The sequence below is a fragment of the Alligator mississippiensis genome, chromosome 14 (genome assembly GCF_030867095.1).
Source record: "Alligator mississippiensis isolate rAllMis1 chromosome 14, rAllMis1, whole genome shotgun sequence".
Lineage (NCBI taxonomy): Eukaryota > Metazoa > Chordata > Crocodylia > Alligatoridae > Alligator > Alligator mississippiensis.
Window position 1 is genome coordinate 6,789,410 of NC_081837.1, and position 26,340 is coordinate 6,815,749.

The 26,340-nt window shown below is 39.3% G+C and overlaps 4 protein-coding genes across 6 annotated transcripts in view; 3 read left to right on the forward strand and 1 right to left on the reverse strand.

Moving 5' to 3' along the window:
• NF1 (neurofibromin 1) overlaps nucleotides 1–26,340 on the reverse strand; it is a 143,202-nt gene that overhangs the window by 43,164 nt on the left and 73,698 nt on the right. The window lies entirely within an intron of this gene.
• EVI2A (ecotropic viral integration site 2A) lies at nucleotides 284–5,901 on the forward strand. Its single transcript, XM_006276462.4, has 2 exons — nucleotides 284–493; nucleotides 3,609–5,901. Exon 2 carries the CDS (start codon nucleotides 3,634–3,636, stop codon nucleotides 4,387–4,389), a length of 756 nt encoding a protein of 251 aa, XP_006276524.1. The 5' UTR covers nucleotides 284–493; nucleotides 3,609–3,633; the 3' UTR covers nucleotides 4,390–5,901.
• Nucleotides 7,217–12,590, forward strand: EVI2B (ecotropic viral integration site 2B). The gene is made up of 2 exons (XM_014608062.3): nucleotides 7,217–7,407; nucleotides 9,004–12,590. The coding sequence occupies exon 2, from the start codon at nucleotides 9,270–9,272 to the stop codon at nucleotides 9,957–9,959; it is 690 nt and encodes a 229-aa protein (XP_014463548.1). The 5' UTR covers nucleotides 7,217–7,407; nucleotides 9,004–9,269; the 3' UTR covers nucleotides 9,960–12,590.
• On the forward strand, nucleotides 12,678–15,972 carry OMG (oligodendrocyte myelin glycoprotein). Its single transcript, XM_006276463.4, has 2 exons — nucleotides 12,678–13,390; nucleotides 14,159–15,972. The coding sequence occupies exon 2, from the start codon at nucleotides 14,165–14,167 to the stop codon at nucleotides 15,485–15,487; it is 1,323 nt and encodes a 440-aa protein (XP_006276525.1). The 5' UTR covers nucleotides 12,678–13,390; nucleotides 14,159–14,164; the 3' UTR covers nucleotides 15,488–15,972.

A 26,340-nucleotide genomic window follows, 5' to 3' on the forward strand; every position in this document is an offset into this window, starting at 1 on the left:
AATTACACAAATACAATGCAAGTTTTTGGGTTTTTTTTAAAGCTAAATGTAAAAGTTAAACAATTGTGATTGCACTGGAAACCCTATTTTCTATTTTACTTAGGGCACACCGTCTGGGCATAAGGTAACAAAGATAGGTTTTTCTGCCCTAAAGGCAGAGATTTTTTTTTCTCTCTCTTTCCTGTTGTTCTGAGAGCTAATTTGGGCAAGACTGGGTTCCCGCCCCCCAATGCCTAACTTGTCATGGTACAGTTGCTGCAGAAAGGAAGTGTGTCATCTCTTGTGGTTTCATCTTTTAAGTGGAGCACCAAAATACATTTCATTTTAGTAGCAGGTTCGCTCTTTTAAAAAAAATAAAATAGCTATCTTCCAGTCCATTTGCTATATATTGACGGCTAGTTTCATCCTAAGAAACAGCCCAAGAAACACTTGCTAACCTGGGTAGAATAATCTGAATTTCAACTCTTATTTTGACCATAAAACTTTCGGCAAGGTAGGTGCACATTTGCTTTCTTTTTCTTCAATTTCACTGTCAGGTTTGTTAGATTTTGTGGAGCCTTGAAAGCAAGAAGTGTTTTACAAAGCTTTAAATAACAAAGATACTAACTGATGACAGTCAGTAGCAATAAGAAGTATACTTTTTCAACTACATTATTTAGCTTGTGTGCAGGAAACTTACTAAAATGACATAGGTTAAACTAACGTGGTGCATATTCCAGAGCCGGAAGGAAGAATTAAGAGTGGCAGTTGCTACTTAGCTCTGCCATGCCTATATTTTACAGATCCTACTATATGCTGACAAAAGATCTTATCAACCCCTAAGCAACGAAGGATCAGCTAAAGAGACTAAAGCAACCTTTTAATTATCAATTCCTTTGCTTTCATGAGTTTAAGTGAAACCCTTAACGTTGCCAGTTGGTTTATTTTGAACAACAGTACATCTGGTCCAGAAGGCTCCAGTTAACAGTGGACTCATTGTACTGGCAGTAGGATAGGCAAAAGCACTGTTAGGATTGTGCAAGAGAAACACCAGGTGTTTCCAGCGCTTCCATTGCAGTACCAGTGGAACTGTACAGGACAAATCCATTTCATGCACTCCAATTAGATATTCTGAACTAAACCCTAACTGCTATGATAAAAATATACACGTTAATCCAGCTAGTATTGCTCTTGTTTTTGGCTATGTTAACAGGCAACCCGTAAATAATATGCAAAATTTGGAAATAAAAATCCTGTGCAGGAGGCAGTTTATATGCCAGGCAGGTTTCTTGCTCAGACCGGAAGGGGGATGCAATGAATTTCACTCTAAAGGTGAAATGTAAAGGGAAAACGCATGCAAGCCCTTTACTTCATGACATAGGAGATCAGCCTCATACGGGTTTGGTTTTGTTTTTTTTAAATGAGATCATCAGGAATACTTCTTCCTTTACCTTGCTGGCACATCTGATCATCATTCAACATCTGCAAAGATACTAAAGTTTACACCAAGGTCATCTTTCTATGAGTTTGGGATGTGGTGCTTCAGATGCTGTTAGCTTTGTTAAAACCTTTAACCAACTGAAAGTCAGGAGATGCTAGTTAACATGCTTCACAAGAGAAATGCAGGTATTTTATCCATCACCATCTTTAAAGCAGCAGTTCAAATACCAGGAGTATTTGTAGGAGGATAGTCACGGAGTGGGCAGTCCACATTTAACTTTGTAACATACTATATATAATGCCCAAATGAAAAACATGGAAACTGGAGAAAATGACACCGATGAAATAAAATTTACAGGGAAGCAAAAGGCTGCAGTCTAAGAAAGCTCATGTCAATTTACTTTATTATATGTATTTTGGTACTACCTCGTTTCTCTCAGGATCAGGGCCCTATTGTGCCAGATTGCAGAACTACTTACCGAACACAATCTGTGCCCTAAATAATTAACAATCTAAGATCTTCATTCCTGCAAAGAGTTTTAAATGAATGCAGCTGCCTTTCAGAGCTGAGCTCCTTGATGGATAAAAAAAACCTGATTCCAACAAATAAATGTAATCTAGAGGAGGGAAAAATATTGAGGGGGCATGGTAACAAAACAGAGAACATTATGCATGGCTCCCCACCCTCTCAATATTACTTTTAAGTAATTACTTTTTAAGTTGGACTTCAGATCAAACTAATTTGGAAATTACCTTCCTCTCCCCTTCCCTCTATAGTTCTCAATCAGCACAAATTTAAATACCACACAGTTAATAAATGGAAATATGGCATTGTCAATGAGAATTTGCACGTACTCAGTAGTTTGAAAGAAAACGCACTGAACCTTTCTGAGTATATGTCTAAGGAAAACAGCCACGATATTTTTTCAGTCGTTCCAATTTAAAAAGAACTCTCTCTTGAGTGTGTGTGTGTGTGTGTGTGTGTGTGTGTGTGTGTGTGTGTGTGTGTGTGTGTATGTATATACATACATACACACACACACACTCACATATATGAAATAGATTGAATGTATATTATATTGTTTATTTTAACATACACCTATTTCATAGATCTATACACTCAAGAGCGAGTTGTTTGAAAATATGTGGACTAATACGTATTATGCATCTCCTAATAAAGCAGCTTTGACACCAGCTTAACAAGCGTCTTGTTAGGGTCTTACACTAGGTGACAACTCCAGCACTTTCCACTAAGATAGCTGCCTTCTCTGGTGGGCTCAGAAATTATATTTTAAATTGAGAATTAAAATTAAGCATTTTTATTTGACCTGATTAATGCTCCTTTACCATTAACTTTCATACAAACAGATCATGGAAAATGGTCCCAGATCTCATATGAGAAAGTCGAAAAACCATTAGTTAAAACTAATGGGAATATGCTAAAATTAAAGAAAGATTTTACTTTAAATTTAGTAAAACTGTCTTGGCAGCTGTTACAAAATTAAGATGTAGCAGGTACAGTACCTTAAAATTAAAACCTGTCATCCATTAATTTATCCATTCCCTTTTTGAACCTGGCTATGCTATTTACCTTCCCCACCTCCTGCGGCAACGAATTCTACAGGTTAACCACATGTTGCACGCACAACTACTTTCTCTTTTTATTTGGCCTGATTATTAACCCCTTACTGTTAACTTTCAGACAGACAGATCAGGGAAAGTAGGACCAGCAGAAAAAAAGCAGAAGTGACTGACTCAAAGCTGAATTACAGTTAGAGAAGGAACTACCACAACCTAGTCCTTACTTTTAAATGATCTGAAATACACGTGAACCTCACACACATTTTTTTTCCTTTTTCTCGTTTGTTTTGGTTTTTGGTTTTTTTTGTGGGTTTTTTTTTTTAAATAGTGCATCTATGTAAGTCTAACCATAGAAGTCCTGTTTAATTATGCAGGAGAGAAAATTCAAGAATACCTATGCTCTTCGTATTTCATGTAGTTGAACTCTTCACAACATGATCAAAACTATATGAAATTAAGTTACTGCAAACCGAGTTGTGGAAATGTTCATGGCAGCTGCCTAGTATTTCACAAAAGGACCTAATTCAAGCCTTTAGCACCAATGGAAGCATACAGTTTTAACTCAGCAAATGTATTTCTATATTTATTTATTTTTATTTGATTTGCAGGTGACTATCCATCAGGAACAGGAAAATGTCAAGGCCCCATAAAGCGTATTTTGCTTTCCTTGCTGTGACAAGCTTTTCATTGTGCTTGCAAATAATGGCAAACCACACTAACAATTCCAGCTACTGGAGCTCCCCTACCCAAAATCTAAGTAAAAGCTTGAATGTAACTTATACCAGTACAACTCTTGATCTAACAACAGACGACAGTAGCAAGACAACAACTATTTCCACAATGCGTGCAAGCACCTTTCAAACCTCACCTGCTACATTTGGACGGGAGCTTTCAACAGCTTCCCCTGTTCTTAAAGTAACTTCCCCAGCTCCAGGCTCGAGACCTACCAGAAAGACCCTGAGCACAACAACAAAGACCGTAACTTGTGACGACAGTAAACCTCTTATACTAGTTTGTTTCATTATAATAGCGGTGCTCATCCTTGCTTGCACCTGTTTCATTCTGTCAACGGTGGTGATGGCAAACAAAGTGTCCTACCTCAAAAAATTACAAAAAGTCAAGCGTGCTCCAAGAAGTAATGGCGATTTTCTGGCGACAGGCAGTTTATGGCCAACTGGATCAGGCACGTGGCAGAGAATGACTAAAGAGGTAACAGGGACCGACTTAATGATGCAAGACCTGATGTCAGAAAGAGCTGCTACAGTTCCAAGGAAGAGTGAAGATGGAACAACTGAGATCCTCGCTCAAGAAAGAGAGACCGATCAGAACAGCCAAGGAACGTCAAAACCGTGCAACAGGATCTTAGTCAATTTTGAAGCTGAGATTTAAGGAAAGCTCAGGGTCCAGAGAGAGAGAGAAAAATAAAGCCTTGAAGTAATATTCTGGTTTAACCACACACTGTTAGATCGAGATCCAGATTTGAGCTTTCACTCTATGGGACAGGAGACTGTGGTGCCATGCAGCTTCACTGGGAGGGAGTGCAACCTTGTGCTTATTCTTCCGGTCCTTTAAACGGTGACATAAACGGTGTTAAACAGGGGCCCGGTCCATTGCTACTTCTAGAGAAAATGGCTAGCCAAGTGGAAATAAAGCAGAACAACATTTTGGAAATGTTTTGCTGCAACAGAAGCTCTCAAATGACAGTCTGTAAATCAGTAAAGATCTGCGGACAACCAACTCTGCAGTTCCTCCTCGCACTGATCTGCTAAATTAAGAACCATCTAAAAATATGACACAAAGGCAAGAGCTGTAGTTGCCAGGGAGATGTTGCAAGACGAACGGGTGGAACGGTCCACGTAACCACAAATGTGAGAGGTGTCCCCTAAGACAGCCTCTGTATTAATACATGCGCTGGACAGAAGAAATATAAAACCAACAGACTACATGCTGTGTGATTCAACCTCGAAAGTCTGTCATTCTGAGCTATTTTTGCTAGCATTAAACTGCCACCATTTAAAGTACATATACAGCCAAAACGTGTTTTCCCCTCTGCTCGATCACAACTTTCAAAAGGCCAGTCTGCAGCCAGGGATGTCTGCAGTGCCTTAAAGTTTGTACAGAAACACGTACACATCTTGTTCAAACATAATAAGGATAATTTTCTCAACTTGGCAATGCCAATAAATATTTGCAACAGACTTTTAAAGTAGTCTATGCTTGCGTGATCTTCTTCATTGAACTCATTGATGATAAAATGTAATATATTGTTTCTATTGTGGAAAAAAATATCTACTAAATCTCTGTTACTACTGGAAATACCAGGGGAAAATTAAAAACATCTCATTCTGAAGAAGTTTATAGTCATGAATTCACTGGGTTATAAGACCAAAGATGAAATTGTGCTACTTCACCCAGACAATTAATACAATGAAATAAGCACTAAGGACCATTTCCAAAGAAGTGTCTTTTTTACATAAGGGGATCAGAGTGAGATTTCTTTCAGTATTTCTTCATTTTTGGAGGAAAGAGCCCACTCTGCTAGAGAACTAAATATTGCTGGTCTTTTGGATAGATGTTTGAACCAACTTTCTCTAAACTGAAGATTCACTAGCCTGAAAACAGGAATTTTTGCTGAAGGTTTTGCAGTACAAAAGCACTGATGCATTGCTTCACAAATCAGTCGGTAAACCTATGGTAGTTTGTAAAAGCCAATCCAGCAATTGAAGATTGTTGTCATTGTGCATATTAAAATGTAAGTGCCTTCAATACTATTAGCAGAATTCTGTAAAATGAAAGTTTGTCCCACGTGACATAACGCATCACTTTTGTAGTTATCGAGTTGCTCATACTTTCTCTAACTGTATTGGCATACAGATGTGTAATAAAATGTGTCGCATCACTTTAAAATGTGTGTTTGAAACATAGTAATCTTTGTATTTGTGCACACGTGATATGAGAGAAAAGATAAAAGATGAGGCACACTTTCTGTAGCAACTTAAGAGGAGAGAATCAGAGACCAAATCAGTGGAAGAACATGGGTAGGAAAGAGAAAGCTGAAAGCAGACAAGTGCCAATCAATGCCAGAAAGGCTGATTGATGGGATATGCAAAGGACAAAAAAGGGAAATATCAAGAGACCAGCTGATGGTTGAAGAGGGCAAATTCAGAGCACATATCAGACAGAAAAACAGCACTTGGTGAAGACGTAGTCGAATAAGACCTTTCTGCAAATGGGCAGCTGAAGCAGAATAAGAGGTCACATGAAGAGGGGAGGGTAAAGCTGTGATTTTTTCTAGAGACAGCAAGAGAAGGAAAGGAAGGAAACAGAGGGAGGGGGAGGAGAAAAATGGTGGCATGAGACTGGTGGAAGTAAGGCAGGGCTGTGGGAGGTGGCTGAACAGGATGAAAGTTTAAGATGAGGAAGAGTAGCGGAAGAAGAGGGTATGGATGCTAAGTCTGTGGTTGGGCTCGTAAAGGCAGATGAGGATGTAGAGAAGAGAAGTTGGTTAGGCTAGTGGGAACTGAAAGAGGGGTAATGCTTACAGGAATGGGGAAATGAAGCTAATGAAGATAGTAGAACAGATGCTATAATACAGCATGATAAAAGCCTTTGGGAAGCAGCAAGTGGGCAAGGTTGCAAAACATTACGAGGATACATTTGCAGAAATGCCTTCTACTACGCAGCTGGGAAGATCTTGGGAGCAGGAAACACCAAGATCTGACCAGCCCACAGAAAGTATGTTCCCAAACACATGCCCATGGCAGCAACTGAAGCAGCTTACATGGTTAAGTAATATTAGAGAAGTTGTCAGTCTGTAGAGCTATCTGCCTTTTACGCAATTCAACACATGAAAATCTGGGAGGGGGCCAGTTCCATGTGATCAGCCATCTGCCCCAAATCAAAACTTCTCAAACTGTGGACTAAAACATCAGAAACACAGGAGCACCCCCCCCACCCCCCCAGCAGCAAAAACCACTGAAATTATCAATAAAACCGTTAACTTCAATCCACTTTACCACAGTTAAGAAAGTTGCTCTTGCTCATATTTGCTGCAGACATAGACAAAAAAAAGCAATCAAACGTTTTTAACATGCAAAGGATAAGTTGAGAAAAAGTCACATTTGACTGTCTACATGTTTTTGTCTGGTAGAGAACACAGCCCAAAATTAGGTCTTAAAGTGTACAATCTGTGAAGATTAAAACTCTTAGTCACCTCCCTGCTCTTGACACTTCCTGCAGCAAGTATTGGTAAACTTCCTCTTTACATGCAAAAAACCCTATTTCAATATGAGAAAGGAGACCATTTTAAAAGCTGCCTGACTTGCAACACCCATTCTGACTTAGTCTTCAAACAATAATGTTAACCTGATAGATGAAGCCATCTTACTGAAAGACAGTGCAGGACAGGTAAGGAGCAGATTCTTGACAATAAGGCTTGATTTTTGTTGGGTGTTTCTTGCTTGCTTAATCAGACAAATGCATTTGCAAAAATCTTACTTGGAAAATTTTTGAATGAATTTATTGCTAACACATGGGGTAACCTACAGCGGTTTTAGGATGTGTGTTACCTACATGCATGAGTGTTTTGAGCACATCTCTATATTGCTAAAAAGTTGCTAGTAGAATACATAATTCTCATTTTTACATTTTTTTTAATGTAGAGAAAATTCCCAGGCAAGTTTTTAATGTTAACTACATTGACGTTAATAGCTATATCCTACTGAGCTTTTAATAAGGTCTTCATATAAGTGCCACTTGAATACACTTTGCAAAGAAAGAGTACAGAAGAAGCTGGAACAGGCAAATATAAGTATTAATTCTGAACTTAAACACTATCCTGACAAAGACTTGCACAGAAGTATTAACTTATCAGCTGCATATGCTCCCTGGTGTAATTTAAGCGAGTACATCTAGATACATAAAAATCCTCACTCCTACTTCGGGTAAATTAAAAAAGAGGTTGGATGAACACCTGTCTGGGGTCGTGTGATCCCAGCGTGTGCTCCAGCCAGTGGCGGGGGGTTAGACCAGATGATCTATTCAGGTCCCTTCTGACCTCTAACTACTATGAAACTGTGTGCATGTTAACTGTATGCACTGAACCAAGTCCTCACCAGGACTATATATGTGTTCAGGAATTAATTCTTCATGAAGTTTCAATACACAAAGTGAACCAAAAGCAGCAGAACATAGTGGAAAGATTTGATAAGCTTTATTAGTCTCGTTTAGATCGACACCTTCGTAGTTTCAAACAAAAATAGCAAAAACTACTCTGTTGCAGCAATGTAGGTTTATATTTACATTTTCTCTCCCACTTCAACTACTGTGTAGGCAGAAGTCCATTTATGGTGTGGAATTAGGATCCTAACATTAGATCATATTTTTATATGATCCTAATTCCACACCAGTAGTTGTATTAGGAAACCATCTTTTAAATGACATGCTCTAAGTTTTCTTGTTTTCTTGTTATCAGATAACAGCCAAGAAGGCAAAGTAGATATTAAAATATTGAAAAAAAGACATTTCTATTAAGGACACTGGTTTATAAACCTCAAAATGTTAAGGTGCAAGATAAACTGGATGCTTTTCACTTTTGTAAAGAGCTGTTTGAAGTTGTATTTAAGTTTCCTGTTTACAATTAAGGGCTGGAACAATTGATACAGTTCCATTTAACTCATTTTAAGGAGGTCTTCTTAATAGCTTTTTTTGGCAAATTAAAAGAAATAAGCCAAAATGCTTTCTACAGCAAAACAACCTAGATCATATTGGAATGGCGCCTGTCCCTTCTAAAGTCATTAGCAAACCCAGCACTCACTTCAAAAATAGACTGTCTGATATATTTAAAAGAATATAGTGTCTATCTTATTTCTGGCAGATAACTTTAGTGCATAGTTTAGAAAACAGCAAATTTACAAAGGTGAACGTGGTTTTAACCATAAAATAAAAACCCATAGGCCAAATCCAAAATAAAACCAACTGGGCCATATTCTCTTTATACTGCAGGTGACAGCATACCATTGTAATCACCAAGAGGAAAGTGGACACCAATCTCATAACCCGTTTTCTTCTACGGACAATTTTGAAGACCACTTTCTACAGAGGCAGAGACACCACCAACAACTGGTTTAATTAAACCAGGAAATGTATCCATCAGTCCTGAAAGTAAAATAGGAAACAGATCTCCTATACATTCATACCAATCAGGCAAACTTGACTTGTACAGTGCTGAAAGACCAGTCAGTAGCGTAATACCTCCTGTCAGTGGAGAAATGGAGCCCCGCAATGATGCTAGCTGGATAGCTGCTGTGGTCATTGGCATAATTTTGATTGCTATGATGGTAGCTATTGTTATAATTCTCCTATGTAAGTGTGCCAAAAAACCATCTCTAACTAATTCAAACTGGGCTGGCCGCTCCCCATTTGCTGATGGACAAACACCGGATGTCTTTGTGGAATCGGACCAGGCCACAAAACGTGCATCAGTTTTTTCTATCTTGCCTTGGATATATAACAAAACCACACACTTATCGAATGATTGTCATGCATCTGAACAGAGCTGTGATGCACAGCATACAGCTACCCTGTCTCTCCCTCCTGTACAGGATGGACCCAGATCACCAGCACACAGCAATCCAGTTTCTCCTTCAAGTGATATAAATGTGCCCCCACCTCCTGTTTCAGAAGAACAGAGCCCTTGCAACCCTCCACCCGACACAATTCCTCCCCTACCAGAGTCACCAGATATGCCACTGCCACCAGACTGGATGCAGGAACTTCCTGAGATTCATTCCTCTGAGATCAGCAATGGCACAGAGAATAAACTGGAGGCAGAGAACCCATTTCCCCCACCTCCTGATTTGACACATCAAGATGAAAACGAACCACTACCACCACCTTTGCCTGAAGAACCTTTACAAATTGCCGAGTTTGCTGTCGAACACACTTCATGCTTACCTTAAAAGGGACGTTTTAAAGCCAACAAATATGAGAAGTTGGTGGGATCACGGACTGTGAAGCCACAGCTGCATTAAACTTTAGCATTTCACAAGTGGGAACCTAAAGAGATTTGGCTTGAAGCTAATCACTTCAATACATGGTGCGGATAGCAGCAACTATGCAAAGTCTATTTTCACGTGTTTAAAGCTACAAACCAAAAAATATTACACGCAACTTTCAAAGCGCAACGAGTAAAGCTTTTTAGGAAGGTACAGTTTACTAGGCTGTATAACTAAATCTAACAAAGGCACCTTAGCAGCACACTTTTTTTATATTCTTGTTAACTTTTAATAAAAGGGCTTTAATACGAAGTTGTCTTGGTGACTTGTAAAAATACAACTGAATTTATTGGATAAGGCCAGATTAAAAACCAAATCCCAATGTTTGGGCAGACCAATAACTACTATATGCTATTCATGAGTGGCTAGGTCCATTTATAGTAAATGAGTTATTTCTACGTCACAAGCAAGTTGTGCATTTTACAGTCAGTCATCAATAACATCCATGCGAAAAGGGGGACCCCTTCTGATTTTTCTTTATTGAAAAATGATCTAAAATCTGAACAAGTCTCTCTCAATCTTGGACTTTCTGCAGCATTGAGAACTTAGGTTTTCACATCCAGCTGAAAGAGAAACTACTGTTAAGAACCTTTCTTTCTGGCACAAGTGTAAAATAGATCGACTATGTTTCGAAGGATTGTTTATTTAAAAAAAAAAAAGGCAAGAATATTTTATATTTGCAGCTTAGCAGACAAGGAAGTTAGCTGGCTGTAGGTCTCTCTAAAAAGTTCAGCAAATGTTGATGATATCTCCCTGTGATATGGGCTTATTGCAGTGTCCACGCTCATCGAGACATATTTATAAATATTAGTTCAAAAAAAACCTGAACTAAACTATTTGGACTTAAGAGAGCAAGACATACAGTAAAGAGCTATTCCTCCAGCTACGTGTTTCTGAACAGTATAAAGGCTTGGCAAAGTGTGTGGGGGTGTTGTTAGCACAAGAATATAAAGTGCATCGGGGTATAATTGTGAGTGATATGCAATGTGGTAAAAGAGAGGAAGAAAAGAGCCCATGGAAGTCTCTTACTGGTATGGAACAATAAAATGGAAGAATTAGACTCGAGATCAATTTTTAAGTAAGAGCCAGAACCACAAAAGTCATTAACTACAAGTTCTCAAAGAAATATAGTCAAAATGCAGTATGATTACAGGCACTCAAATCACACAGTCTAAATCTGAATGAATAATAGTTTTGCCTGTAAGGATTAGGATTAGGTCTGGATTTTGCAGAGCAGTTTAAAGGCAGGCTTTGAACACAAGACAAACTTTTGAGTCAAAACACGCAGCCTTAATGAAAAGGATACAATTTACCTTTACAAAAGTAAAATTAATACAAATCCTAGATGCAATGCTCATGTACAGTATGCTTAGACAAAGAATTCATTAATGTATTTCCAAAACTGCAATCTTTGGATGAAATAATGATTTTTGCAAAGATTAATTCAATGGACTCTTATAATGGATCACGTTAACGAGCACTCTGCACTGCATACTATGCAGCATGCTGTATGCGACAACAGAATTCACTTACACTTGTGAATGAGCATGTTGAAAATGTAACAGCTTTTACAGCTACATTTTGTTTGCCGCAAGGAAGGACATATACAAATGAGTATTTATGAATTGTGAAAATTATCTGAAGAAAAATCTTTACAAACGTTTAGATGTCCTACCATCATGTTATTCACATCTAATTATGCTATCAACTAACAGAATTAAAGGGATACCACCAAATATTACTAAGTGATTGGTTAGATACATTTGTCAGTCTCACATAACCTGCAAAAAAAAACCCCAAAAAAACCCGAGCTGTACTATATTGCAGCTGGTAAGCTACACTGACTTTCAGATCTGAACTGTCGATAGCACATACTACAGTTTATTTTTAGTGTGTGCACAGACACACATGTCATAGCAATGTGCATGTATATACCTACATGTACCATCAGCAATCCAGTTTTATTCAAGCCAAATTCTGCCCTCAAGTTGCACTGAGCAACATTTCAGCAGTGGAAAGGCTTCCATTTAAGTGAGGACAGGCATGGACCTGCCTTTGGACCCTGACTCTTTTGATGAGATTGTGAGCCAGAGCAGAACTGCAGTATGGCATAAAAGGTCTACTTTTCAAATATTGGAAGTAACTGGAAATCACGCAACTTCCATCTAAAACCATGTTCCAACAAGCAAAAAGCTTCATTATCCTCACGTATAATTTGAGGGGAAGAAGAGGGAAGGGGAGAGGGCAGCTCTTTTTTAAAAAAAGTATGTATAATTAGTGATCCAGGATGTAAATATTTCAAGGAAACAAAACGTTCATTTCCTAGGGAGAAACTGTCAGATGTCAAAACCACCACTCCATAAGCGTTCTGCAATGCAACTCCAGGATGGCTAGCTCTTCAGGCTCTCTGTGCCAGGAAGTATGCTTTTTGCATGTGGCGCACAGCACGTTGCTGTGAGACCATACAAAAATAGATAAGACTGAAAGCAATTTTTAAAAACTGCCACTGAAAAATAAAAACCATTTTGTTCTGCATATGCTTTTTGTCCATGGCTGTATATCAAAGTTAAATGGTTGAAAAAGTTTAATACCTGCATAAAATATAAGAAAAGGTATTTGGAGGAAAAACATTGCAAATACAGCCACGGTACATAATATTTTCAGAGAAAATGATATTGTAAAAAGATCTCAGGAAGGTTATCTGTAAAAATTCAAAGCTGTATTATACTAAAGCTGATGAGATGCTCTGAAATTCTGATTTTAAGAGTGGGCAATTTGAACTTCAAATGTCAAAATTATGTATGTTATTTTGACAGGATTGTTGAAGAAGGCTAAAAACAGGATGCCAGTTTTAAAAGGCAATATTACAGGAGCGCAGCCTGAAACGAAGGCAACAAGAACACAGCACTTTCACGGCTGGTTTAAAATAGGAGCGTAAGTGGAATCATAAATTAAGGGAAAATCACTTAAAAAAAATTCTACTGGATACTATCAGTGTAGTCAAACAGGCATGTTGCATTTTGGAGGCAGTGACACCTCTGGGAAAACGTGAATATAGAAAAGTTAACCAACTCAAATCAAATCCTGGACTATTTTGTTGAGTATGCATGCCTTGCAATAAATTTGAGTCAGCACCAACGACAGCTCTGCAGTCCTGCGATGTAGTGCTGATCAGGTGGTTGCAGAGACCCAGCTAGCAGCAATACGATGCAGCTGAAGAGGCAAGCACAATTCACAGGCAGCAACTGTAGCTACTCTCTAGAACAAGACGACCTTTAAAGCTTACATCTTTTAGAGAAACGATGCACTGATCTTGCGGGAGGGTCCTTATTTCGGTAAGTGTTTGCTTTTCTGTATTTAAAAACCTACTACAAAGTTAGAAGCAGAAACAGAAGACTGAAAAATATTGGTCTTTGGAAGCTGCTCACATCAAAAATTTGCTGCAGTGACAGAGATTTCATTCTAACATTAATTCAATATTCAAATATACATGTTGCCTAGCTGTTTAGCTTTACAGAAAGAAACGAAAGCTATAGCAAGGAAAAAATAAAACAACATGCATTTTGAAATATGGACGTGGACTCCTGGTTTCAGAGTAAAATTATTTAACTAGCCTAGAGGTACTTAAACAAATCTTATTTAAGCAAATACAGTGTGCATGGTGGGGGGGGGGGGGAGGTGGAATGGCAACATTACTGCAGATATTTTTAAGGCAGATCCATTTGACAGCCATTTTTTCATTCCTGTTTAAATAAGCACATTATTCCAAAAGATAATATAGGCTTGAAATCGCTAGAACCCAAAAGCAGACATTGTATAACATTTGGAAGAGACTTGCATTTTCGGAAGAAAGCCCTCATTTGAGCTCGAGGGGGAATGGAGATGAAAAAACAAGTCTCATTCTGGCAGACAACATGACAGTAAATGAAGGGATGCTTTGTAAAGTCCCTCTTAAACAATTATAAAAAGGACTGTTATCACAAAGAGGGTCATTGATATTTTTACCTAACTTGTCCTGCAGTCCGAGCGAAGACAACCCTTACAAATACATGAAGTATCTTATATAGATTTAAAGGGTGTCATTTTGGTATATTTATTTGCAGGCAACCATGGAATACCAGATATTGAAAACATCGCCCTGTCTGCTGGTCCTTCTGCTTTTCATACCCATGGTTCTGGGCATCTGTCCTTCTAACTGTACATGCTCAGGAAACAACAGAAATGTAGACTGTTCAGGCAGAAACTTCACTACACTGCCACATGGACTTCAAGACAACATTACATACTTAAATCTGTCCTTTAACCAGTTTGTTGATCTTGATCATCAGCTGACCCGGTTCACCAATTTGAGGACCCTCGATATTTCAAATAATTGGCTGAAGAACATTCCTGCTCATCTGCCCAAGTCGCTATGGGAAATATACGCTACAAATAATTTTATAAAAGTTCTTCAGAAACTGGATACCGCTTACCAGTGGAATCTTAAAGTGCTCGATGTTTCCAGGAACATGGTGGAAAGAGCAGTTCTGATCAACAATACACTGAGCAGCCTCAAGTGTCTCAACCTCAGCCGTAACAAGCTTTGGACAGTTCCAACCAACATGCCCCACAACATAGAAATGGTGGATCTATCGAACAACTTCTTGACCCAAATACTCCCGGGAACGCTGGTGAGGCTGCTACACCTTACAAAACTTTACTTGCACAACAACAAGTTCACGTATATTCCTGACAAGGCTTTCGACCGGCTCTCTCAACTGCAAGTTGTAACGCTTTATAACAACCCATGGTCCTGCGACGATCAGCAAAATATCCCTTATTTGCTGATGTGGGTGAAGGAAACACCTGCTGCCGTGATAGGGGCTCCATGCCCTAACCAAACGGTGACCTGGAAGAACGCAACTCCACTTCCAGCTGCACCCACGACTCCAGGTATGAACCTCATGGTTAAAGGAATGAAGGCAGCGGACACAACTGGCTCTTCGCTGGCAACTGAACCAACCAAAGAGATAAAAATGCATAAACAATTTCGAGCTAAGGAAGTTACACTAAGTGCTACCTTAAGCCAAACTGTATTATTTACCAGCACAGATAGGCCCTTACTTCTTTATCCAGAAGAAGTGACTGCTGGGAAAGTTAGTTCTCACGAAGCGGCGGCCACACATACAATCTACATTCAAGATTCAACGGATGTGAACTCAAGCTTGGCTAGCTCGACGGGATCATCCACTACTCCCATGACCCTGAGTATTACCAGCGGGATGCCAACAAACTACTCTAAAATGCCTCAACAAAGCACAACCATTACCTTAAAGAAAGAAGAAACAACAACAAATATTTTTAATACTCGTGTGCCCTCGGCAGCAAGCGTTTGTCAAATGTATTCATTCTATATTGTAATGCTTAATGCAGTGGCAGTGCTGATTGGCTAATGGCTTGCATTCTTGTGAAACAAATTTATTCCTACGATAAATAGTTGGAGCAAAACCACCCACCACCTAACAATGACTTAAATACAGGAAACTCAGTTTTGAAATTCTTATTCTGATCCAAAAAATAACCACTCAAAACTAAAAATGCACAATTTATGTCTTGATACTAAGCTGCTACTTATTTTAATATGTCTTATACCAAGTAAAACTAACCTATGAAATGATTTTGTTTTTATGAAATGTGCTTATTTTATATTTCAATGTTTAATTTTCCTTGCACAAGAATAAAACATCAGAATTTTATGTACTGATTTTAGGTATGGTTTTTGTCATTAAACATCTGGAAAAAAAATAGAAGGCCTGTATCATATCTGCATTGTCTTGCTTGATTTGCCAATCAAGAATTCTTGTAAAATAGCAGTAATGGTCCTTTGTAAGTTAAGATGACATGCAAAAGGAAGGGAAAATAAAGAAAATAAAACTAACTGCTTCATTAATCAATAGTTATTTCTGGGAATATGACTGGCATGTATATCAGTGTTTGTTTCATATGTATTAGGAAATTTTAATATGAGTGGATATTTTTAAATTCAGGAATTAAAAACTGGACAAAACATCTCCTGGACTGGGGAAGATGAGTGAGGTGGTTCATTTTTTAGCAGGAAAAATAAGTATCAAGACACTTATTAATCTTCTGGCTTTACAACTGAATCTGGAACCTGAGACAAGTCATTTCTGATTTCTTATATTTAAACGAGGGATAACACAGAGTGGTTTGAGGGTAATGGATAACAAGCAGCACGTGGATAAACTCATGATTTACTATTTTCCTAAACATCTGTCCATCAAAGAGTAGAGACATTTACTGCAGCACAGCTGATGTAAAATGGGTGGCAAGCATATTTGATATGTAGTTAAGATAAAAGTTTTGAAACGGCGTGCAAGGCAGAAAATGACAACTGAAAAGAAGGTTTGTCCTGAAAGAAGAAAAAGCACTATTGTGCTCTCCGCTTGATATATCATTTATTACAAACTTTTGCTGACACTTTTTCCATGCGTTGCAGGATACTGCTTAATCCCCAGTTTCCCATACCGTAAGAATCTTGCAAAAACCAGGGGAGCTCAACTACAAAGTTTAGTGTCCGAATGGCAAGCCCACTCCTCCTGGCTGCTAGACGAAGGATGTAGGACACACATAACCATTCTTCTAGCTACCTGGGAAAGGCAGTAGGAAATAGGAGTACCTGTGGGGAATGTGGGAATAGAGTGAGAATATGGGACTCAGGCCCCCGGGTCTAGCAAGCATCTGGAAGGGTTTTCAAAACTGCTGCAGAGATATATTCTAATAATTTCTTGGCTTGAGGATCCACTCGGTGTCAAGACTCTACAGATGCCCTTGTCAGAGGATCTAGGGAAATCTCTTACGGTTCAGGCATACCACGGAGGTGGAGTGTGTATGCTGAAAACTGCCGCTTTCTCAGAAGACGCTAGCAAAAGTGGGGGTTTCAGTTGTAAGTGCACCTGGACTAAAATAGAGGCTAACATGACATAATAGCAGCAAATTGTTCATAAATAATGATCTCTGCCTTGCAGCTGTCTCAAGAGCCAAACTCCGCAACTAAAGTTATTACTCTTGAAACCACAGGAACTCCCAAATCCTCTCCTAAGTGCAAACAGTGATTTTGTTATTGAAAAGAAATGGTTCAAAGCTTGTTTTAAACAGCAAAACATAAATTGAATAACGAATTTGTACATGGTTGTTTTACTGGCACCCAAGTATTTTTTTTAAGGTTGTATTCAACCGAGTTGATAGCAGCGCGTCTTAGCCTAAGAACTTAGTACAACTTAACATAATTATTACATAACCTCCAACAACTTCCTCATAACTATAGCCTAAATAATAGATTAAAAGCCCTGCTGAGCACTCTCTGAACAGCGTTGTCTTTACTATACTGATAGGTCACTTCATTCTAAACATAAAATTCATCTTAAAATGAAAGTTTCCGTCATCAGAGGAAAATGGTGGCTCCGATCAAATAGCAGCCATGTACAAAAATATTATCTTGTCACAGTTGCACTTTTTTCAGTTCTTTGTCTCTGATCTCATCACATTCATATTTTAACCTTTATACAGAGTGTTGTCCACAAAGGAACCAACTAAAGTATATACACTCTCTCACTATAAAGAAATTCAGCTCTCTCGGAGGTGAAGCCAGGCAGACGGTTTTGGACAAGTGAAACACTGCAAAAAAATACTAAAGATACATGGACATTTTAGGGAGGCAGAACCTCACTATCCAAGCTGAAATAGAGGCAATCCCCAGCTCTTAACAAGAGCACCATGATCTTCAATCCACAGTGAAGTCTAGATCTATGAAAGTATCTCATGATGAAAACTTCCCTACAGCTGAGTGAAAAAAAAATTAATCCAGATTGGTGCAAACATGCTGCAAGCTTAAATTTACCTCCAAAATCTACCCATCTGCCATCAGATTAATTCCACTAGCCAGTATAGGTATTTAACAAATAGCAGTGCCCGCAGGAAAATGCCCCCTATTATTTTAATGAGCACAACTAGCCAAGCCTCTTATATTGGCAGAGTCAGAAGCTGCTTAGCTCGCAAAGACATGATACAGAACAAAGTGATATATATGACTGCGGGTCTCTTGGACGCAACTAAATGCTTTCCGTTACGCTGGACGCCACACATACTCTTGCTGGGTAATGCATTTAGTGATGCCAAATTCTGCTGTGTTTGGCAGAGGCCAGCGCGGAACCAACTCTGAAATGTTCTAAGTGTGCCATGTGTGCAATGACAACTAGTTCACACGCAATGAACATTGAACGCAGCCTAGGGGGAAAAAAAAAAAAATCAGACTGTCCAGCAGATCCAGTACTAGACTTATTGCATAATTACTGTATTATTGCATATTGGATAACCTGCTACCTGGACTCAGGGAGATTATGTGCATTGATTCAGTTAGCATATTGCTCATGAGGCTGGAGGTGGAAACTGGCCTCTTTTTGCTTCCTAATCCATATGAAGGGGTCAAGAGGCTGGAACCAGTGAGGAGGAATAAGTGGCCACTGCCAAGAAGTAATCTGAAGCAGCCTTGAGGATACAAAGGCATGGAGCCAAGGCAGAAGCAGAAAGAGGACAAGACGGGACTCCATATTACAAACTGAGCTCCCCAAATAGTAGGACTAGCCCTCTGTCCTAATCTTATGTACACCAAGTAGAAATACAAGCCCCCCCAGCTACGGGTTGCTTCCAGTGAAGGAAGCTGAAATAATACAAAAGCTGTTGCTCAGCAACAGTGCAATCAAACTAGATGGCGATTACCACATTTGTCTACCCACTCACTGCTCTAATATCAATCTATTTGCATGCAAGACAAAAATAAGGAAAACTAAATTTCCATTTGACGATTCAGGATGAGGACCCACAAGAACCCAATTTCTGTTTTACTTTAAAATGATAAAGTCGTTGAGCCCAAGACATCTTTAAAGATACTGCTCTTCAGGGAAAGCGGCATGAAGTACTTTGATAAACACACAACACCATGATCTTGATTTCAAGTAGATTAATGGCTCATCTCAAAAGTTTCCAGCCCTCATAGTGGCAGATTTAACCTCTCAAAGGCAAGAGCATAAGTGATGCAGTGATAGCTGCCACCACTGGCAAATTGCCTGAAGCAATAACTCGCATGTCCCCTATTAATCTTTTTGGAGCATCAACTTTAAGGCCCAATGAAGACAGTTCAGGATCAATCTTAATTGATTTATCATGGATTGTTTTAGTAAATAGAATGGGAATGGGGAAAAGAGCAACTAACTCTGGACCAGGAATCAGGAATTTCCCAAGAAATAAAATGAGAGAAGAAAAACAGACAAAAGGCAGAGAAAGAGAAAAAGACAGAAATAGTGTTGGTCTAGAGAGGAACAACGACTACAACAAAAGGGCACATTTAGTTACTAGGGAAACACAAAGTTCTTCCCTGGCTCATGGTGCAAATCTGACATTTCTGGGAGTGCAATATAGGGAGCATGGAGTCCTAACCCAGTCTCTAATGGAACACAAAGTGTAGCCACCTCTTCCAAACCAGTTTGACAAATATCTACGGAGAGAAGCTAGGCTAAAAGAAATGCCTTCTCTAATTGGAGACCATGTAGGAACTCAGCACTAGAAGGGAGAAGCAGAACTAAGACAGGAGATGAATCATGATCAAGGTTTACGGTTCTTAAGTTCAGCTATACCAAAAAAGGCAAGTTACTGCTACTCTGCACTCACAGTAGTGACTTCTAGGACCATGAAATGCACTCAGTATATGCTAATTCCTCCACCCAAACACTAAAGCAAACTTAAGATCTCCTCTAGCCTCTATCTGCAGCACATTTATCTCAATTGACTGAAAAGCACAGTTTGTAGAAATACTAAACAGAAGTTTGAAGGCAGGAAAAACAGGAAACCATTCACGGTTTGTCAAAAATGACCCTCTATTTCTTTCAGAACCCCTATAGTTCATCATGTCTTATGTAAACACATATTTGCATACCTCTAAAGCACTGGCACTTCTATAACCTCATTCTTTCTCAATGTCAACAGTCATATTAAGGGCACATAGATAGACCATTGCTCTTCTATCCTCACGGCTTATTGATTCCAGTGGATCTTCTTAAATGCAATATATAAGAACTCAGCGTTTACTGAAGTCTCAGGCTGGACACTAGCAAGTCTGAAGTCGAAAGTTCATCTGAGTTGTACAAATATAACAAGTGCAGAAAAGTGCGAACATCCGGTTAGGTCTCACACAATCCAACCATACAGAAGAACTCAACCCTCGACTGACAGACCCACCTACACAAGCAAGGCATATTTCTCCTCACTATATCTATAAATTGTGATAGTGATTTAGAAGGAGATTTTTCCCAAATGTTTTTTTCCTGATTCAGAGAGGAGAAAAACAAGCTTCTCAATATCCTGCGAGCCATATTAACCAACTCCCTCCAAAGCCCCTATATAACCATTAGCTCACTGGTACACAATAAAATGCAAACACTTTGCAAAGAAACAAAGATTTGCATATTAATGCTATGCTTGCCTCCTAAAATCCCTTTCTTTTATCAAACTCTTCACCGGGTATAGTCTATTATAGTCTAAAAGTTGAGACCCATTTTCAAATACTGCTAATTCGCTCAAGGTAAAAATGCAATAATCATTTTGAAAATTTAGGGGTGAAAATGTTTTCAGAGATTTATTGTATTGAACTCAGTGCAAGTGTACTGTAAAGCAATGTTATTGAAATCAATGTTGTGTGTTATTTGCTTATATTAAAAAAGCTGGTGGTATTCATTAGGTGCAAAATTCCACTGCTTATTTGAAAAAAAAGAAAAAGAAAAAAGGAAAATACCTTCGACAATCCTACGTAAAAACTTTAAGCATTTCAAATTTTGGTAAGAGCTAAACAGTCTCTGTACAAAGCTAACCTTATTGAGTTAGTTTTGTTTCAAGGAACCCCAAGCATAAAGCGTGCACCAGAAGCATCATTTTCCAGGGTAGGCATAATTCTATAATGAAAGAAAATTAAATTTTCGTGCAAGGGCATTGCCTGAAGCACACCAGCATTTAACATGTCTGCTCAGTGAGCAAGATGGAAAAAACCTAGCTGTCTAGTCAAACATTTCCACATCTGAAAGGTCTGTTTTATTCAGCTGTATTCAATATTACAAAACTTACCACATTCATACCACTGCTCAAATATGTAAGACAGAGTAAATGAGATGATCTAAAATAGAAGGTATATGGAAAAAGACAATGCAAATGTGCTCAGTTCTTATATTCAGAGAACCATCCAGTTCAAAGACAAATGCATTTTTGTTCAACATGCAATGGTTAAAAAATTCTGCAAATGGTTTAAATGTTTTTCTTTTTCGTATATCGCTACATCATAACTACCAAGAATCTTCTGATAATACAGTTTCTTTTTCCATCTAATTAAACAGCCCCAAACCCAAGTACTTTGGTCTCTGTGATTTTGTGATTTAAACCTTTGCAAGCATTTTCATTTCCATTCTCTAGAAGGTGTTTTACCCTTCCCTTTGCTCGTTCCAGTATCAAATTTAGTGCCAGTTGCACTTGGGTTATTAAAAGCCTTCCTAACTCTTACCAGGCTCATCACTTACAAATCTTATTTCCACTCTTGTCAAGAGAGAACAATTTGTACTTGCTCCCACTTGATAATTTATAGCTTTTTTGGAAGCTATCAACAGCTTTTTTTCCCCTGTCGTTACTGTTCAGCAGGAAGTGAAAAAAGATGATCCAAATTAAACAAGCTCAGAATGTTCAGCCACAAAAATACCAGGTTTTAGCTGTCTTGATTCTCGCAAAACTTCCAAGACCATCACACATAGTCAGGTAATTTCCACTGCCCAAATATAAATGAATAAATAAATAAAGGATCTGTCAAAGTCAGGAAAATTTAAATCAATAATACCAATAATGGCAGGTCTCAAATAAAGCTAGTTTCAGGCAACGTGCTGTTATTCTCAAACTGCGGTCTCCAATCAAAACAACTTAAGGTCACAGCTTACAAAAAAAACCAAAACCCCAAACCTTCAAGATGACAGAAATCAAGGGTTTAAAGTGAGCTTTCTTAAGTGAACCTGTAGACAAAAAGACAGGTATGCAGTCACTACATAAATAAGGTCTATCTGTTGATTATAGAAAAGAAGGTGGAGTGGCCCATGCCTTCAAAGAGAGGCTGGAAATGGGGGATAAGTCTTGGAGGGAAATAAACCCATCAAAACCACTAAGTTTCAACTAAAACAACAAAAATCTGCTTCAGCTCTACTGCCGTTCCATCCAAGTACCCCACAGATGGTTAAAAATGCACAAAGATCTCACTTCCCTCCCTTTTACAGGGAGCAGTACATTTTATTTTTATTGACATTACCATGTAAAGCTTTGGTTAGAAGAATCATTTGTGCATTTTCTATTGAAGATGCTGAAGTTCATGGTCATAATGAACTGTATTGGCTTCTAGCACAATTCATGAGCTAAAAGCCAATATAGCATGGTCTTTTACATACAAATCTTAGTTTTGAGGTTGACGGTTCCTTTTTCAGTGGAACACAGCACTCTTCGGAGGTCATGAACATAGGCAGGTGAGGTAGTTTCTTTTATTATTGAATGGTCAATTTATCTGGTCTTTGTTTCTTTATGGCTGTGGCTCCCACCTCAAATGAGATCAGCTACTCTGGCCACACTCCAATTCCGGACCTCAAGCTCTCCTGATCCAGCTGCTCAAAAAGGTTTATTTACCTTCAAGACAGAGTGCAAGGTTCACCTTAGCTAGCTGTCTCATACTTTACCAGCTATTAACAACGGGGTCCATAAATGTCCATAACACTGTGGGCTTCAGGAAAGATACTTGGGCATAAAGAAAAGAGGAAGATTGGAAGCAGCTGTCAGAGAAAGTGCAAACCCAGCAAAGAAAAAGTGGAAGGAAATACTTGGGGTAATCTGTGATAAAAAGATGCTATTCATTCTAAAAGCCAACCTGTACAAGATAATGATAAGACAAAGGAAGATCCCCTGGACACTTAGAAGAAAAGGAAAAGAAGATACTAGAACACAGATATGATGCTGAGATGGATCTTGGAAGCCAGCCTGGAAGACACGGCAGGAAGATGACAACATCAGGACACATTTGGCAGTCTGGGAAGTCACCGAAAACATCAGAACAGCTGGATTAAAATGATTTGATCAGAGAATAAGGCGAGACAGAGAGACCAGCGTGTAAATGATATACAACAGTGGCTGGCAATCTATTTGGGCTGAGGGTCAAAGGTAAGCACATCTTGTGTGATCCACACACACCTTCTGGTTGGATACTCAAAACCCTCATATCTTTCCCATTGTTATCCTTTCATATTTCTTTTGGTCATCTTCTTGGCCTACTGCCAAATACGCTCATTTTGTAGACTGAGGTGGGCAACTTCTGGTCCAGAGGCCATTTGATCCAGCTCGTGGATATGGGGCTTCAATGGCATTCAGCAGCAGATACTTTCCATGTGTTGCCGTGGAGAAAAGCAGTGGCAGCTGTGTCCTAGCACCCAAAGATAATTACTTACACCAGGGGTGCTCAACCCCAGGCCCAAAGGCCAGATGCAGCCCTCGGAGCACTGTCATCTGGCTCATGCGACTCACGAGGCGTCCAAAAACTTGGTGGCAGAGGAGCGGTTGTGTGGCCCTGTGCACCAGATCAAGCATGCAAGGCAGTGTGGGGTTCGATCCCAGCACAAGGGGCCGGGCAGGGATAGCACAGGACCTGCCCCAGGCTACTGAGCAGGGCAGGGGTAGCACGGGGTGCCAGGGCCAAGTCACAGCACACAAGGTTGGGCAGGGGCAGCACAAGGCCTGATCACAATATACAGGGCCCGATCCCAGTATGTGGGGCTGGCACAGGGGCCAGTCTGGACATACAGGGGCCAGCCAAACCAGCACAGGGCCTAATCTGGCTTGCACATGAGCCCCTCATCATTCATCTGGCCAGCAGGGCAAAAGGCTGAGCACCACCGACTCACACAGCTTTGGACTAAATACTAGGAAAGATGCACATGGTTAGCTGTGTAAGGGAAAAACAATTATGGATTGCTCCTTCCTAGACAGCTACAGAGGCCGTGTAATGGGATCTTGGCAAGTGAATGAGCAATTATTCTGGTGAAGAGTACACTATTAAAAGAAATCATGGAGGTTTGTTATAGTATCTTATACCACGTTTCTGAAAAATTTAGCTCAAGGTAAAATGCAGTCATAATGGTTAATACTGATTGAAAATTTACATGATATAGCAAAAAATTCTGTGGGTGTAGCGCATTACTAAAGGCAATGGCTGTATCACGAGTCTGATGTTGATACTGTTTGACATGAACACTGCACACACTTAATACATGTAATAAGGCAGACAATAAGCTGTACAAAACATTGCATCTCAGTAATACGATAAGATTGCTAAGATTAAATCCTTGTTACTGTGCTACACATCTACTGTAGAGATGTTTGTCCACAGCACAATCTAAAGAGAAACTCACCTACCACCACCACACACTCTCGATAAGAAAGCACAGGATGTTTTGGTGAAAACCCATTATTCTAGGATCTGACACTGGATCAATCAACGCTATTTAAAAAATAAGAATCTTCTGCCCAGGAATCTTCCACTAGATCAAAATCAGCCCAGGAGAGCTGTAATGAGAAATTACCATGTTATGACTATTTAGTGGGCTACTCATAAATCCATCGGCAGTGTAAGCTTACCTCTCAGTGGTCAAAGCTGACAAAAACTACTTGTTCACCTCAGCAGAGCTGGCAAAGATGTAACGGGACATGTGCAAAGAAATCTGCTGGGAGTGCCATGGTAGTTCTGTGGAAAAAAATTAAGTTTCCATGCTCTGCTGACCCTTCTTCCACAATTGCTACATTTTAAAAAGTTTCATCTCCCAGAACGATGATTCTCAATCAGGAGCCTGTGGCACCCTGGGATCCTTTCAAGGGTGCTACAGGGTGCCAAGCAGTGTTAGCACTGTCAGGTGTGCAAACCTGATTTATAAACCCAGAGATTTCACCTATGAAAACAGACTGTTAAAAACACTGTGATCTGCTACAGCCTCTCTGAGGTCTTCGTAACAGGAGACTTGCGCTATTATTTTTCTGTACTCAAAAAAAAGAGCAAAAGCTAGGAGCTGGCATTTTCCAAGACGTGTCTTGAATCTATAAGGGTTGAAAACCACTGTCCGAGAGAAACTTGAATCTGTTTCTTCAGAGATGTAGCCACCACTATATAGAGGGAGCAAAAGCCTAGATGTCAAAACTTGCATTCTTAGGACTGGAGTAGATACAGCTACATTTGACTCTGCTAAACATCAATTTGGGAGAGTACTGTAATGGCTGAGTTATTAATAAGGACAATATAAGGAATTTCAGATGTAAGCTTGTCATTCTCTCATTAAACCAGATAACGGATTTATGTAATTCTGCATTTTTCTTTTTTAGGCTTAGAGTTGCCCGATGCAAGTTCTCCACTACCAGCAAGCTGCCCTCCTCCCCCACCAAAAAAACACAGTGCAGTGGTTCCTACTTGACTTCACGCCTTAACCTTTTCAACTTTCGTGCAGAAATACGCCACTAAAGTTTATATCTCCCCCCCTTGTGGACACATCATACAACCACATTTACGCACCTTCAGCACAGCACAAATCTATTAAAATCATGTAACTAATAGATACCAATGTCCTTAGGTACAAACTACACAGCCTCCAAGAGCACTTGGGATCTCATGGCCCACAGCAAACTTGTCCAGACTTGACAGCATTTAGTTTCAGATTTCAATAAAGTCACAGTTCAAGGTGACATGGCTGCAGGACATTGTCATATCCATTTAAAGTATACTGCACATATTAATCAATCACTAGGTATCATAACACTTAATCCTACTTAGCATTTCTGTACAACTTCCATTCAAAGACTATAAAGCACTATAAGGTGAGCATTATTCCCATGTTATCAGATGGGAAGAATGATGCATAAGAAACTGAATGAGTTGCTGGTCAGCTCCACCATTAGGAATAGAAGCTGGGACTTCTGATGTTTACTATAATAAGCCACTAGGCAGTGCTTATTTCACATATTAACTAAATAGCTTAAAACCTGTGGCTCACGCAACTAAGCCAATAAGGAACATGCACTTTAAGTGCCATTAAAGTTCACTCTCCCAATGAAAATGTATCAAGAAGGTGGATGTAAAAGAATACGATGTTGCACTAGTACATTCAACAACATCTGCAACACCTCC

Excerpts from the sequence above, each read along its gene's own strand:
- EVI2B (XM_014608062.3), top strand. The coding sequence starts at position 9,270 with ATGGAGCCCCGCAATGATGCTAGCTGGATAGCTGCTGTGGTCATTGGC.
- EVI2A (XM_006276462.4), top strand. The coding sequence starts at position 3,634 with ATGTCAAGGCCCCATAAAGCGTATTTTGCTTTCCTTGCTGTGACAAGC.
- OMG (XM_006276463.4), top strand. The coding sequence starts at position 14,165 with ATGGAATACCAGATATTGAAAACATCGCCCTGTCTGCTGGTCCTTCTG.